General features: G+C 41.2%; 1 protein-coding gene across 1 annotated transcript in view; it reads left to right on the forward strand.

Annotated features, from left to right (window-relative positions):
* The window catches only part of LOC137631721 (protein downstream neighbor of son homolog), a 131,148-nt gene that overhangs the window by 96,490 nt on the left and 18,950 nt on the right, over window positions 1-15,708 (forward strand). The window contains exon 9 of the mRNA XM_068363607.1: window positions 1,266-1,466. Coding sequence (XP_068219708.1) covers window positions 1,266-1,466 — 201 coding nt within the window. The remainder of the gene's footprint in view (window positions 1-1,265; window positions 1,467-15,708) is intronic.

Raw genomic sequence — 15,708 nt, forward strand, 5'->3', positions numbered from 1 at the left:
TCCCGGCCATCCCTCACTCGGACAACCTGGAAGACTTGCTCCTGTGCCCAGTGAGAACGGTCAGGAAATACCTCAGCAGGACAGCCAGACTCCGGCCGGGCATCAAAAGTCTGTTTGTCTCCTCAGGCCCAGTAAAGAGGGCCGTGTCGAAGAACACGATCTCCTTCTGGCTTTGGCAAGTCATCAAGAGAGCTTACACCAGTGAGGGGTCTGCAGTCCCTGGTACCCCGCGACCCCATGATATTAGGGGTCTTAGCACTTCTTTGGCTTTTGACAGCAACATGGCAGTGGGCCAAATCATGCGAGCAGGCACATGGTCCAGGCAGTCCACCTTTACGGCCCACTACCTGAAAGACTGCACGAAGAAGTCCCTGGACTCCTTCTCCATTGGACCAGTGATTTTCGCCCTTCAACAAGTTTAGGGCTACGGCCCCAGGTAGCCCGAGAGAAGTAATTGCGAGCGACACAGGTTTCCCCCTTACTTCCCTTTCCTTGCTACCCTTTCCCTTCCCTTCCCTCCTCCCATGTGAGAGATGTATGTTTTGGAAGCCCATGCTTGGATTATTTATAAAGGTGAGTTTATACATCAGGTAGACTTTTGCGTGCTTCCCCTGACTCTCCTACCCTGGTCTTTATGTTGTCTGGACCTAGCTGCCTATCTAGGTCCCGTGCCCTTGGATGGTAGCGGTGGGTCTTCCGGCCTGTAAGTCCACCCCCGCCTCCTAAAGTGTAAGTCTCCTAAGAAAGTAGTTCGAGGTAAGTACTCCGTGTTGGAACAAATCACAAATTTTAAGTAATTTGTATTTTTCCTAACAGTACTTACCTCGAACTACTTTCGGGTTATTGACCACCCATCCTGCCCCGGGTGCCTTACAGGTGTTCGAGGTAGAGACTCATATGCTTACTGACGACAATGACTCAGTAGCGCACCCACACGCTGACCCCGGGTCGCCTCAGGGCATGTATCCATCCGCCACGGAGGGACCCGACAAGGGAAAACGAAGATAGGAGGGACTGCGCAAAATTGTTGGTCGGATAGGGAGGAGATCCCAGATACTCATAAGAAAGTAGTTCGAGGTAAGTGCTGTTAGGAAAAATACAAATTACTTAAAATATGTGATTTTATTAATGATGCTGTTATTCCAAGATGAATGTTCATGTAAATGATGGTGGAAAATTTGCTGATGAATTTTAGTCTTAATTCGATACTGCATTTATTGACAATACATTAATAGATTTAATTTTTCTTTCATTTTTCACAACAGACAAAAGGTAACACCATTCATCAAGATGGGGAGACACATTATAGTATGGAAGTTATGGGCCCAGTTATGCCTCACACTATTCATCAATTGACATCTCTCCTGTGCACAGCTTTAGATGAGTTTTCCTTTTCTTGTGCTCCTGTTATATCTACTCAGTCTTTTTCTAAGTATAAGCATCAAGAAGACAGCTGTGCACCCCAGGTATAATTTTTTTTTCTTTATTTGATTTATAATGGAGTAAAATTTGAAATAGAAAATCTTGGTGAATGGAGTAAGCTCTTACACAAATAGTAATTGTTCCTTCATGTATACAAAACTTTCATCCTTTAAAGTAAGAGATGACTCAGCGTGAGCTGAAACAGCTGTTGAATTAGTCACTAGGTACAGTAGTTGGCTAACTTTTGACATTGGTTACAACCAGTATAGATACTGTATGCTGTTGCCGCAGTCTTTTAAAGTTAGATGCATTAATGGTTTTAACAGTGGAAGCACTCCTTAAGGTAAAGGTAAGATGTGGTTATGGTTTTCTTGTAAATCCTCATTTATTGTGTTCCTTTTGTGAAGGGCAGACTTTATGAAGTCCTTCCCATTAGAGTGTTGTTCTCATTCTTCTGATTAAGAAAACAATGAACTTTGCCCAGAGTGTAACTTGACTTGCACCATTGTGGTATTCTTTTCAGGGAAGGAGTTTCCTGGTTCAGACTGAATTTTACCCTTACCTTTGTACATAATAAAAACCATTTTGTGATGGTGAGCACACCTGGCCCTGCCAGTGTTTACCAGGTGGTCACCTCTGTGTAGTGGTTTGTGTTACTGTGAAAGAAGCAAAGACCATGACTAATCTATGGCAGCAAAGAATGGTTTACAAGAACTAGTTTCATTCTCTCTTTTCCAAACCCTTTCTCTCTCTTATTATCTTTGTTGGACATTTCTTCCATGAGAAGATGAGGATGAAGGAAGAATAGCTGCATGGGAAAACCATTCGCTAAAAGTTCTTTAGGACTTCTGATGATCCTTCTCCTCCTTTGAGAGGGAATGATGGTACTTGCCCAATAAATGTTACTTTCTGGGTCAATGAAGTGTAGCGTGACCTAGTGTGAGCTATTTTTGCTGCACCAGGTGCTGGTGAGTATGTTATTATTATTATTATTATTAGTATTATTATTATTATTATTAGCCAAGCTACAACCCTAGTTGGAAAAGCAAGATGCTATAAGCCCAAGGGCTCCAACAGGGAAAAATAGCCCAGTAAGGAAAGGAAATAATGAAATGATTAATGATGAGAACAAATTAACAATAAATCATTCTAAAAGCAGTAACAATGTCAAAACAGATATGTCATATATAAACTATAAAAAGACTTATGTCAGCCTATTCAACATGAAAACATTTGTTGCTGCTAAGAACAAACACCTGGGGAGTGTGGGGCTTATGCACTTAACTTTCCTATTCCTGTTGTGACACAAGAGGATTTTTCCTCGCATTTATGGAACTCCTCTATCGACTGAAACCTTTGTGGTCGGTTATTTAAGTGTGACCCTGGTGTGACAGCTGCTGCCAATTCATTGGTTGTAGGTGAACAGTCCTACCTAGACCAATCTCCATCACTGTATGGTAGGCCGATAAGGGTATTGATCACGCTGCTTCCTCAAGCTGACATGGAGTCCACTTGCCGACTGGTACCTTTGTGGTTGTCTAGTGAGTCCTGAGCCTGGTATAACTACCACCATTGTTTTCACCTTTCACAAGGGAGGAGTCCTACCTGGATTGATGACTACCACCGTATAGTAGGCATGGATGGTGTCAATTGCTACTTCCCTTGCAGCTACAGAGCTTTCTCACAAACTGGTACCTTTTGGGGTCATTCATCAGAAGGTGAGCTCGGTTTGATAGTTTCTGCTGTTTTTACCCATTGCAGGCAAGTGATTCTTCTTGGACAGTACACCAAAACTGTAGGCAATGAGGGTTGGGTATACCATTAATAGAAGCAATCCTACCAATCTGGAAGAGAGGTAGATGTCAGGATGCCAGAAAACTCGATCAATCAATCCGGAAGGGAGAGACAAATCTCCTTATGTCAATTATCATGTAATAGGTAAGCAGTCGTTTGAGATTCAGTCCAAGGTGGGGGATTAATCTTTCATTCTCTATCCCATTCCTTCTAGTACCTGGAAGACCATTTCATTTTTTCTTTTCCATTGTTGGCATAAGCTTCACAAACCCTCTTAACGAGAGAATGCCTTGATGAAGTCATTGGGCTTCAGCACGGCATATCATTCCCGTGCTGAAGGCTTGTGACGGGCAAGAGGGCTCTCGAACTGGGGAATTTCTTTTCCTCAGTTTGACTCTAAATTTCTCTCATTCTTTTTCTATTACCTCTTATTGCTTATTCCTCCTTCATAATTATCAGCTGTCTCCAACCTTGCTGTCAAAACTCTTTTACCCATTTCACTGTCCAGGTTTTTTAGAGGGGACATTGTATCCATGATCGGTTTTTATTTCAAAATCAATTGTGGGAGCTGTGGTGGTCTTGCCAACTGCCCGAAAATGTTTGGACACCTAGGAGTGTCAGTATTCCCATACTGGCACGCGGAACTATCTCTTAGGAAATTTGGCCTTCGGATTCCAGGGGTTGGCGATTTTATAGAGATAGGACTCTCGGCATTCTGTCCGGTTTGCCTGCCACTATGATTAGAGTGGGGATGATTGTATTCATGAAATGCTCTCAGTCCCATCAAGCGGGTTTGGCATACACTTGAGCCACTCTAATCATAGTGGTACCATCCCTTTGTGGTAGGGTAGGGAGTGGACATTTGGTAAGCAGCTTTCACAGGTGTCATTGGTGGAGAAATTAATTCCAGGAAAGGCTAACGGTGTCTTCTTTGGAATTTCAGACAGTCTTAATTTTTTCTCTCCCTTAAACTATATTTTTTTCCATTGTTTTTTTTTTCATTGTTATTATGACCCCTTCCCTCCCCCTGAAAAATAATTAATGAGTAAACTTAATATTCCCCGTACCCCTGGATCAAATGGCGAACCCCAGACACCGTTGACGACTTCTGCTTGTTTAAATAGGGAAAGCTCTGTTGACAACCTCGGCAATAAAAAGGATTCCTCCAACAATACTTTTTTGACCAGTGTTGTTAAAGACAATTTATCGGCACTGGTGGAAAATGATGCTTGTAATAACCGTAATACTTTACTCTCTGGTTCTGGCTCATTACCAGATCCAACAAAAAATCTGAAAATTCTCCACTTAAAAAACATACCAATTGGTTGTAGCTATGACATAATTCATGAAGCCTTCTGTAGATTTGGAGCAATCAAAGAAATTTTAATGGAGCTTAATGGTAGTAAAGGCTTTTGGGAAGCTTGGGTATCATTTTCAAGTTTTGAGATTGCTTTAGAAGCAAATAAAAATTTAGAGAGCATAAAAATTGACAATTGTTTGATTTCTGGGGCTTTATGTGATAAAGCACCAAGACACCTAGAGGTATATAAACCAGAAGAATGGATGGAAAAAGAAATAGAGCATAGACTTCCAGAAGTAAGAACCCCCAAGCCCCCAACATGGATAATTGCATCTGGAAAGATAGATAATTATAACTATTATAAGATGAGTAAATTTATACAAAAAAAAGTTGGTTTAATTAAAAGTAAGGATATTAGTAGATACGGTAAGCAATCTGTTTTGATTAATGCAAAATCAGATACTCAAGCTCACATGCTTTGTGGCATGAAGATTGCAGAAATTGATCCTATTAAGGATATTAAACCACATATGAGCTTCAGCTATGGTAAAGGAGTAGTTTTTGATAAAGATCTATATGAATTCTCAGAACCAGAAATTCTGGACATGTGCCCTGCTAATGTTTGGAAAGTAAGTAAGATTCCTCAAACAAGCATGGTAGTTTTAACATTTGAAACCCCTGTTATACCAGATCATATAATTATTGAGAATGAAAGAGTACGTGTTCGAGAATATAAACCTAGGCCTTTACAATGCTTTAATTGTTTCAAGTACGGTCACCCTTCCCGGTACTGCAATAATACGAAGATCTGTATTAACTGTTCTTTGTTAGAACATGGCCAATGCAACAGAGATACAACCTGTGCAAACTGTAAAGATAATCATAAACCAAATGATAAAAGATGTAGAGAATACAAGAATGAAGAAGCTGCAATCTTCAAAGCAAATGCTGAACATATAAGTGTAGGTTATGCAAAGCATTTACTCAATCGGCAACTTAATTTTGCTCGCGCGGTTAAGATGCCAACAAAAGATTATAATCCACTACCCCTTACTACCACAGGGGGACCAGTGGCAGCACCTGGCCCGTCAGGTGCATCTCCCTTAGTGGTAGTAGCCCAGCCATCTGGGTCAAGTGCTCAGGCTATAAAAGCCAGAGCACAAACCTCCAAAGAGGTCAATATGGTGTCCAACACACCAAAAGTATTGTCACCGATAGGAGCATCTCCCCTAGAGGTAGTAGCCCAGCCTTCTGGGTTAAGTGCTCAAACTGTTGAAGTTCTAGCACAATCCTCCAAGGAAGCCAATGTGGCTTCCACCACCTTAAATGTATTGTCTCAGGCAGAATCTCTACCTGATTTGATGGAGATTGGAAAACAAGATCTTCCAAAGAGGAAAAGGTCCCCATCATCCTCACCTTCATCTAAGTCAGGTAAGTGCCCTACTGCTCATGATCCTAAGGTTGACTCTTATAAAGATCCTAGAAAGAAAGAAAAGAAGAGTGGTGGCCTAGTAAAGCCTTCCATCTCCAGGCCTTACATGGCTTCATCTGAAAAGTCCCAAAAGACAAATGAGACAAAGAAAAATAATAACAAAAGATAATGTCTATCATCCAGTGGAATTGCAGAGGTCTAAGTACTAGCATTGAGCAAATAAAAACTTTAACCAGGGACTCAGACACGAAGGTAATTTGCCTACAGGAAACCAAGATCAGTGACAAACCATTTAATCCTGGACTCAATTATCATTTTTGTAGATCCCCTCCTTTGCAAGCTGCAAGAGCTCAAGGTGGTACAGGTTTTATTATTCACAAATCTGTAAAATTTGAAACAATCCCACTCAATACACCACTACAGGCATGTGCAGTTAGAACTCATATCGGGAAAAAAATTACTTTATGCTCGCTATATATTGAACCATCCTTAGAACTTTTCCTCTTAGATCATGCTGGTAATCCAAGAAGGCTTAGACTTTCTGACCTCCAAGACTTGATCAATCAGCTTCCTGCCCCTTTTATTTTAATGGGTGATTTTAATGCAAAGCATACTTTATGGGGTGGAAATGTGTGCGATAGATGGGGTAATCTTGTTGAAGAATTAATCGACAACAATGATGTAATACTAATGAATGATGGTTCTCCAACTAGGTATGATGTATTCCACAACTCTACATCAGCCATTGATTTGTCAATCTGTTCCTCATCCATTCGATTGGACTACCTTTGGTCAGTAAATGAACACCTACATGGCAGTGACCATTGGCCAATAATGTTAAATTATGTCCATAATCTTCCTTCTCAGTGTCCACCAAAATGGAAGATAGATGAGGCAGACTGGGCAGCTTATGAAAACTGTTCACACACTGATAAAGAATATGATGAATTTACATCTCCAGTGCATGCCTATCAACATCTTGAAAATATTATTGATGATAATGCTAGCAAGTTTATACCTAAAACATGCGGTTTACCTCATCGCTCTGTAGTTCCTTGGTGGAGTAAAGAATGTGCCAACGCAAGAAAAGTGACCCGAACTTGCTTCAGAAGATACTTGAGGACAAACTATTTAGCAGATAGAATAGCATATCTCAGAGCCTGTGCCAAACAAAAAAGAATTTTTAAAAAAGCAAAGAGAGCATCTTGGAAGAAATATATATCTAATATAAATACCAAAACTCCTTCAAAGGAAATATGGGACAAGATTAGAAAACTTCAAGGTAAATTCGTCCCTAAGCCTCTACCAATATTAAGGGAAAATAATAGATATATATCTGACCCCAAAGATGTAGCAGAGGTCCTTGCTAAGCACTTTGCTCATTTATCAAGTGCTGACAACTATTCCCCAGCATTTCAACAAATTAGAGCATCAACATCTGTTGTTCCTCCTGCTTCTTCAAATACTGAAGCTTTTAACCTGCCTTTTAGTATGGAGGAGATGCAAAATGCTATCTCCAGCTCTTCTTTAACTGCCCCAGGTGAGGATGGCATCCGGTATGAAATGATATCACATCTTCCAGTGGATACCAAGGAATTTTTATTAGAAACCTTTAATGGTCTATGGGCTTCCCATACATCTCCTGATTCCTGGCATACTTCAATTGTAATTCCAGGCCACAAGTCTGGTAAAGACCCAGAACTGCCATCTAGTTATAGGCCCATATCCTTGACCAGTTGCATATGCAAACTATTTGAGAGAATGATCAACAACAGACTTGTGTGGTATCTAGAATCAAAAAATCTTTTATCTAACAGACAGTTTGGTTTTAGGAAGAACCGAAGTACTCTGGACCCTTTGCTGATGTTATCAAGGGAAATTTCAAATGCTTTTTCTAAGCAAAACCAGGTGGTGGGTGTCTTTTTTGACCTCGAAAAGGCATATGACACCACCTGGAGGGGTGGTATTTTAAAGCAATTGGCCTCGTGGGGTATAGGAGGACATATGTTCTCTTTTATTGAAGAATTTTTATCAAACCGCTCCATTAAAGTGAGAGTAGGGTCAGAACTATCTTCATCCTACATGCAAGAAGAAGGTGTCCCCCAAGGCAGCGTATTGAGTGTGACCTTGTTTGCTGTTGCAATTAATAGTCTCATTAGTCACATACCTCCTGGCATACAAGGATCACTATTTGTCGATGACTTTGCAATTTATTGTAGTGGATCATCTGCACTACAAGCATGCCAAAATCTTCAAATTGCAATAAATGCTGCTTCCGCATGGGCAAATTCTCGCGGATTCATGTTTTCTCCTCAGAAGACCAAAGCCATTCGCTTTACTCGTACTCGTAAAAGGGAAGAGATCCCCACCCTTTTCTTAAATGATTGTATTTTGCCATATGAGGATAGTGTCAAGTTTCTTGGAGTCATTTTCGACAAGAAAATGACATTTGGTCCCCATATAAATGACCTATCTATCAGGGTTAAGAAGTCACTGAACATTCTGAAAGTGATATCGCATTTTGATTGGGGTGCTGATAGAACAACTTTGCTTAGAATTTATACATCTTTGTGTCTGAGTAAGTTAGACTATGCATGCCAAATATATGGGTCAGCTACAAAGACTTTACTTGGAAAACTTGATATTGTTCACAATGCTGGGCTTCGCATCTGCACAGGTGCTTACAGAACATCTCCCATTGACAGTCTCTATGTTGATTCTGGCATACCTCCCCTTTCCATTCGCAGAGAGGAGTTGAGTTTGAGGTTTTTAGCTAGGTCCCTTGCTGTGAGAAACAATCCTAACTGTAAATATGTTAGGGCGCCTTTAGATCGGGCTCCTAACAGATCTAGAGTGCCTAAGCCTTTGGAAGTACAGCTGAAAAATGATGCTAGAGAAGTAGGCTTGTTAACAGCACAGATAGCAGAGGTAGGATATCCCAAGTCTCCTCCTTGGTGTAATCCACCTGTTAAAGTATGTTTTACGGCAGGAGGGAAAAATACCTTACCTAGTAGGGTAATGAAAAGTGAGTTTTTAAATCATGCTGCTCAACATCATGGGAAACGTTTTTACAGATGGCTCCAAATCGGCTGCAGGAGTTGGAAGTGCAGCTGTGGTGGGGGATATTGTTATTAGAAGGAAACTCCCATCCTCTTGTTCAATTTTTACTGCTGAGCTGTACGCAATAATTCTCGCAGTCCAACATATTTTTAAAAATGGCAACCAAAATAGTTTTTATACAATTTTTACGGATTCCAATAGTGTTTTACTCTCATTAAAACAAATTATGCCAGGCCATCATCTAGTACAAGAGGTGCAGGACTGGTTAGTACTTCTGCAGTCTAGGAAGAGTATCAGTGTTCACTTCTGTTGGGTCCCTGCCCATGTTGGGGTGGATGGGAATGAACAAGTAGATAAGGCAGCAAAGGAAGCTTCAGGGCTAAGTAATCCATCCCCCTTGAGTATTCCTTACAAAGATCTTAGAAGTGAGATTCATCTTTACTGTAAAAATAAGTGGCAAGCTCGATGGTCTGAACGGACCACCAATACAAAATTGAAACAAATCCACCCATTGGTGGATAAATGGTCATCTTGTAATTCTACAAGTAGAAGGGATACCATTATTTTAACTAGGCTGCGTATTGGCCATACACATGCAACGCACAATTATTTAATGAAGAGTGGGGAAGGGAGACAGGCCCCTCTTTGTAATACCTGTCAAGTGACAATGGATGTTAAACATATTTTAGTCGATTGTCCTGTTTTTAATCTCCAGAGGAGGACACATTTACTCCAGGACAAACCGTTAAGAGATATACTGGGGGAAAACTGTAATACCCTGAACTTGAGAAAATTTATACAAAGTATTGGGTTATATTACGAGCTATAATTGATTTTATTAATTTATTTATTTATTTTACCCTTTTAATCCCTATTTATTTCACATCTAGATTTTATTGTATGAAAGTGTTACGATTTGTATTAAAGGTTAAAATGATACTAAATGTTGTGAGTGTACAGATATGATTGAATGATTTTAGTTATATAGCGCTGAATGGCCTTTGATGCCCCAGTGCTTGGCTTAATGCCTAAATCCCATATTCAATTCAATTCAATAAGCTTCACAAATGGGAAAGATGGCATGGCCTATCAAATCCCCCCTTCCTAGTGCTCTCACAAGAGGGAGGCTAGTCACAGGCTTGTGTAATCGGGCCGTACTCCAAGCCACACTAAGCCACTCTCAATGCTCCATGAGGACTTGGCCACTTTCCACAAGTTGGAACAGTCACCCACACCCAATCACTAGAGGAAGGGTACATGGTAGCACTGGTCTTGGTTGACTGATGGTGCCAGGGATTGTCTCCTGAATGTAGAAGAGACAATTCACTGCCTGATCCAGAATCTCCCTTCCATTTATGAATAATTTTTTGTGCTTGTGTTATTGGAGAAAGAACAATTCCCAGAGCAGATTGATGACCACTCATCCCTGATGAAAGGAAGAGGGCTGGGAAGTCTCTGACCCGGCAGGACCTGGCTTTTGTTGGGTTTCTTCAGTGTCAGTTCACTGAATCTGAGCTGTCTTAGGTAGCCAAAGCATCTACAATCTTGAAGGCTGTGACCATTGTGAGAGGTTTCGACTATCCATACAGTATGGAACTTGACTGGATGTCCATGATTGGAACCTTCTAATAAAGCCCTAGATTAGGTGAATGCTCATCTCTACTTGTCCGAATATAGTACTCACTTTGGTCTAGTTTGAATTAAGGGATAGTGGATTTTACCACTAGCTATTGTCTCTGTCTAGACTGTGCCATTAACCAACTGATGGTTAGTCCCAGTAGCAAACTTTCCTTTTTAACAGAGTTCAACTCTGTAGTGCCAGCAAAGTTCCACAGATTTGTATCGTGAGGAAGGGATCGTTAGGTATCCAGTCTGCTTAGCCTTTAGTGTAGAGATGACATCCAAGCTGCAGATTGGATTGGTGCAGGAATCCTTGTTTCCCTTTCTTGAAGATTACATTGAGGCAGCAGTGAAAGGGAGACTAAAAGGCTGGGACTTCATCATGCTGTAGCCCTCAAGGGGTCTTGGCCTTTCAAGGGAGACTGCAGTCAAGCTTTTTGTGATATCCATGTCTTCTGACTGAGAGAGAGTGATATAGAAGTATGTCTCCGGTTGTAAGAAGGGGGTTGCCTTGCTTTGCACAGTACCCCAACATTTTCAATCTAATTCTGTTACAAACCTACTTTTTAGGTTCTATCACTGAGCATGTTGACGTATTTGGAAAGATGGAATGTTTTCACTTGAAGGACAATTTTTCCAGTCCTCGCCAGTCGATCCTTCATAATTTGGTGTGGGGAGAGGATGATACACACTCCTCATGGCTGAACTGGTACTTTTCCAGACTGCCTTCAGTTTTAACTTATGCTCTATATTTGGTCTCTAGAGAGGGAGACTTAATGCTTTTGGTGACTTGAGAGATTTGTAGATTTGGATGTCCTTAGTCATCTTGAAAGAGGCTCTTTTATTTCTCATGTGTTCACAGGATTGTCCAACCAAGTGTCAGCTTGGGCCTCTTGGAATGATCTTCCCCATCCTATTATTATCTAAGGATTATCATTAAGAAGATTCTGATATGGCCAAGTAATGGACAAAAGAAATGGGAATACTGTTGTATTGGGAATTTTTCCTTAGTACTTGTACCACCAATAGCAAGGCAGAATGGTTAACAAGGGTAAAAGATATGAGTTTGCTCCCTCTTATTTCCTTTTTAGAATTCTTCTCAGAAGGAAGAACCATTAGTAGTCTCCAAGAAGGCCTCTCGCGAGAAGCTCCTTGGGACTTCTAGCAAATGTTCTTCTCTTTTGGGAGGGAATGACAGATCTCACCTGCTGAACTAGTCAAATGGATGCATATGCTAGGAGGGTGAGGATATGTGTACCTTCATCATTCCTGTTGTGAAACAAGTCAGTTACCAAGCTGTTAGGAAGCTGCACTCCCTCTCCATGAGGGAATATCGGGGTCTGGCTCTTTGACCGGAATAGTCAGGTTTGTCGAGGTAGAATGACCGACTCTTCCACCCCTTTTTTGTTCCCATTTCGAGGGGAAGCAGCAGCCATAAACATTAGACACTAGTCGGACATCTGATGCAAGCGAGTTATGCATTGGAGCACCTTTCTTGCAGATTATGTTTGCCAAGAAGCAACTTCTCCATCCTCCTTGCAAGGAGGAGGATGTGTCGGTGTCTCAACAAATATTTCCCTTGATGTGCCAGCATGCCTAGGTTGACACTTTTGATTCAAATGTCATCTCCATGTTAAAGGTAAATGGTCCTTACTTAGTATTGGATTTCGTTTATGCTAATACTAGCCAAGGCCCTAACAGCTTCTATATTCCTGTGTAGAGCTTTTAGTAGGTTGTTGGAGTCACCTTCCTTGCTCCTGTGTGGGACTAGGATGACATGGTCAGAAAAGAAAAGAACCTTCCAGTGTGGTTGTAAGAGACTTCCTCCCATTAATGAGCAATGAAACATTTCACCCACATGACTATGATCAGGTAAACAATCCTTGGTCTCCTCACGATCGATCTCATTGGGATTGGTTCCGCATGTTCATTCCTATCATGATCGGTCACCATGTGATCATTCTCCTACCTCAAACATTGCCCTGTGTTCGTTAATGCCGAAACAAGATCACCTATTCCTTCCCCATGTAGCTAGTTCACACAGTGGGAAATTCAAACATACTCACGTGATTGGGAACAGGAACAAATAATCAGCAAGGACCCCTCTTAGTGCTCTTACGACACTGAGATGCCCCGTTGCTTGTTTACAATTGCCAGTAAGGTTTTCCACCACTGAGCGACTGGTACTCACGTGGTATGCTTGCATATTCCCTTGATACTGCACTCTTCAGGGGCTAAAATACTGGGTATTGCATTAGCCTCTGGGGCACAGCGGCCAGTCGGCAATTGGCTCCCATTCTCAATGTGGATCGGCTCCCCTTTTAACCTCTTCAGGGTACATTACACTTTTGGTTCTGTTCCTGGTCCGGATTGGGCATATTCTAGGAGGAAAGAAGTCTCCCTTGCGAGGAATGACGAGTCATGGGGTTTGAGAGGCACAGTAGCACCCGACTCCGGTCCAGTAGTAGTAGAATGAGCGTTTCTTCGCTCATCCGTGAACACATTGAACTTGAATTATTTAAAGTAGCTGCATCATGTAGGCCGTGCAGACTCACAAAAACACTCAACCCTGTTTAATGGAAAATTATTAAATTTGAATGGAGCAGTTTGTTTCAGTACTTTTCTCACAAATGCACACATGCATAGCAAAGATAGCCTTTTCCCACTTTTTCATGTAAATGATAACTTTTTGCAAAGAAGGTTTTACTAGTAATTGTTCAGAGCTACTATCATTGAAATGGCACATTATTGGAGCTTTAATGCAATTACAGAAGCCAGCTGAATGTGCTATTGTTTAATTTTGGATTTTATAAAATAGGTTATTTTGTAGATTGCTTTGGAAGAAATGTACAAGTCCAAAAATTAAACAACTGTATATGTATTAGAACTCATGGTGAGAAAAAAATATAAATGGAATTTTGTTAATAAAATTGATTATTTTTACACTCGCCTGAGGTTCATATGGCTTCATCCTCGAAGCTTTCCTTACCTCTGTTTGTCCTTAAATATTTTCCGTTTTTTTCTCCCAATAGCTAGCACGCTTAGCATATTGCTGTAGAGATGTCATTGTATTGTCAGAATCGTGGTCCCTCCTTCAGTATACGAAGGTGAAGCAAATTCAACAACTTCCTGACCTCACTTAACTATTGGGGAGGCAGAGGTGAATTATATGAACCTTGGCTGATTATACAAAATGATGAATTTCATTATTAAAATTCCATTTACATCTAGGAAAGTCACTGGGGTTCATATGGCTGTATCCCACACTTAGTTGAAGGTAAACTGTGGGGAAGAAGGACAATGCAATATAGAATATCAAAGCAAAATATCTAGTTTTAAACCCAAGATCTTTCCAATGCTAATAAATATCCATCTTAAATTACCTGTATTTTAGGATTGTCAATGAAAGCTATAGAGAACTCTCATTCTTTTTCAAAGAACTCTATACCAGATTGAAAAAGCCAAACACCTATTAGCATGGAGACAAATAACCCAATACCAAATTAAAGGTATCTTAGCCAATACATATCCAAAATACTAATTAGGATTATGTGCATCACCTACTTTTATAAGACTTAATGCCCAACAACTTTCATAAGGATAGCCTTTAATGACTCCTGGTTTAGGATTTTGGATATTACGATAATTGCATTTTTGGCTTGGAGAATGTCTATATATCATGTTTCAAATGCCTTTTTTAATGATTTTTAGTGCTAAATGTCCTTTTATATACATTCACTCAAGCACGTTGGGTCCCTTAGGCTAACCTTTTCTCACCTGGGTATTAATTTACTTTTTCTTCAAAAGCTAATTAGTTTAGTATCTCGTATAAGTCCAACACTGTCTCTGGTTTTCTGAGGAATTAATTATCCATTGTTCCAACACAAATACAAACCTTCATTCTTTACTATGGATATATGAATTTAGCCTTAAAACTTTCACGCCAGGTGTCAACAACCCTACGCTAATTAGCAGGAGGTAGACCAACCTCCCCACTCACACTCTCACCCAGTGACCAGCCTCACCACTCACACATTTACCAGTGAGCTTTCCATCACTTTTGTGTTGGCTATTGGCTATGGTTGTGTGCAGACGCATTGTCTCTCGCTTCCTGATTCATTCCTATTTACTGGCTGTAAAGACTAAAAAATGTTCTGCTTCTTTTCAGGAATGCTTGCGCACTTGTCCTGGCATAGCAGGCTGCTCTTGCATTGGAGATGGATCCTCACCGGATTTGCCTTTCATGCAGAAGACACTTTGACACTTCTGCAAGGAGGCTTCTCGTTGTGCTAAGTGTTGGGAGTGGTCTTCCTCCCAGTGGGAGCGGTACGGTAGACACAAGTTCCTCCCAGTGGGAGCGGTTCGGTGGACACAGGAATTTAGGGTTTTGGTGGCTGAAGTGGTAATGTCCCTGACTGGTGAATGCCAGACTTGTTAGTTCCTTTGATTGCTGCATCCTCACCATGCTTATGAGCTAAGGATGAGGGTTTGGAAGAGCCTATAGGTCTATCTGCTGAGTCATTAGCAGTCATACGCTGGCCCTCCATGGTTTTAGCATGGGTGCTGATCATATGTATATATGGTCATTTTCTAGGGCAATGTCAGTGTCCCTTGCCTCTGCCATTCATGAGCAGCTTTTAAATCTAACAGGGGTTCTTTTCTGAGGTCATCCTTGAAGTTGAAGTAGTACCAACTTCTTTCTCTTGCTGCTTGTACTCTCCCACCTACCTCTTCCCGTTCGGCCAATCGGATAAGAGTGGCGACCCCTTGATAACCTCTTGGTCTGGAAGACCTCGCTGCATCCCATAGCGAAACAGCGGCACCTTCCCCCTGTGGGAAGCCTGGCTCTTGATGCACTACCTCAGATGTGGCTTCCTTGGGGCTTTTGGTTTCCCTCACAAAGGAAAGGCTGTTGGAGGTTTTGAAGCTTGGGGCCCTGCAGGGATGAGTACACAGCTGCCATCGCAGGGGTAGGTCTTGTCCTTTCCCACTGGAAGGTAGTCCTTTCCAGTCAGTCTCATGCCTTGGCAGATACTTCCTCTGCAATTTCTTATCCACCTGAGGAGTTGCAGGCAGGTTC

This window comes from Palaemon carinicauda, chromosome 40 (genome assembly GCF_036898095.1).
Source record: "Palaemon carinicauda isolate YSFRI2023 chromosome 40, ASM3689809v2, whole genome shotgun sequence".
NCBI lineage: Eukaryota > Metazoa > Arthropoda > Malacostraca > Decapoda > Palaemonidae > Palaemon > Palaemon carinicauda.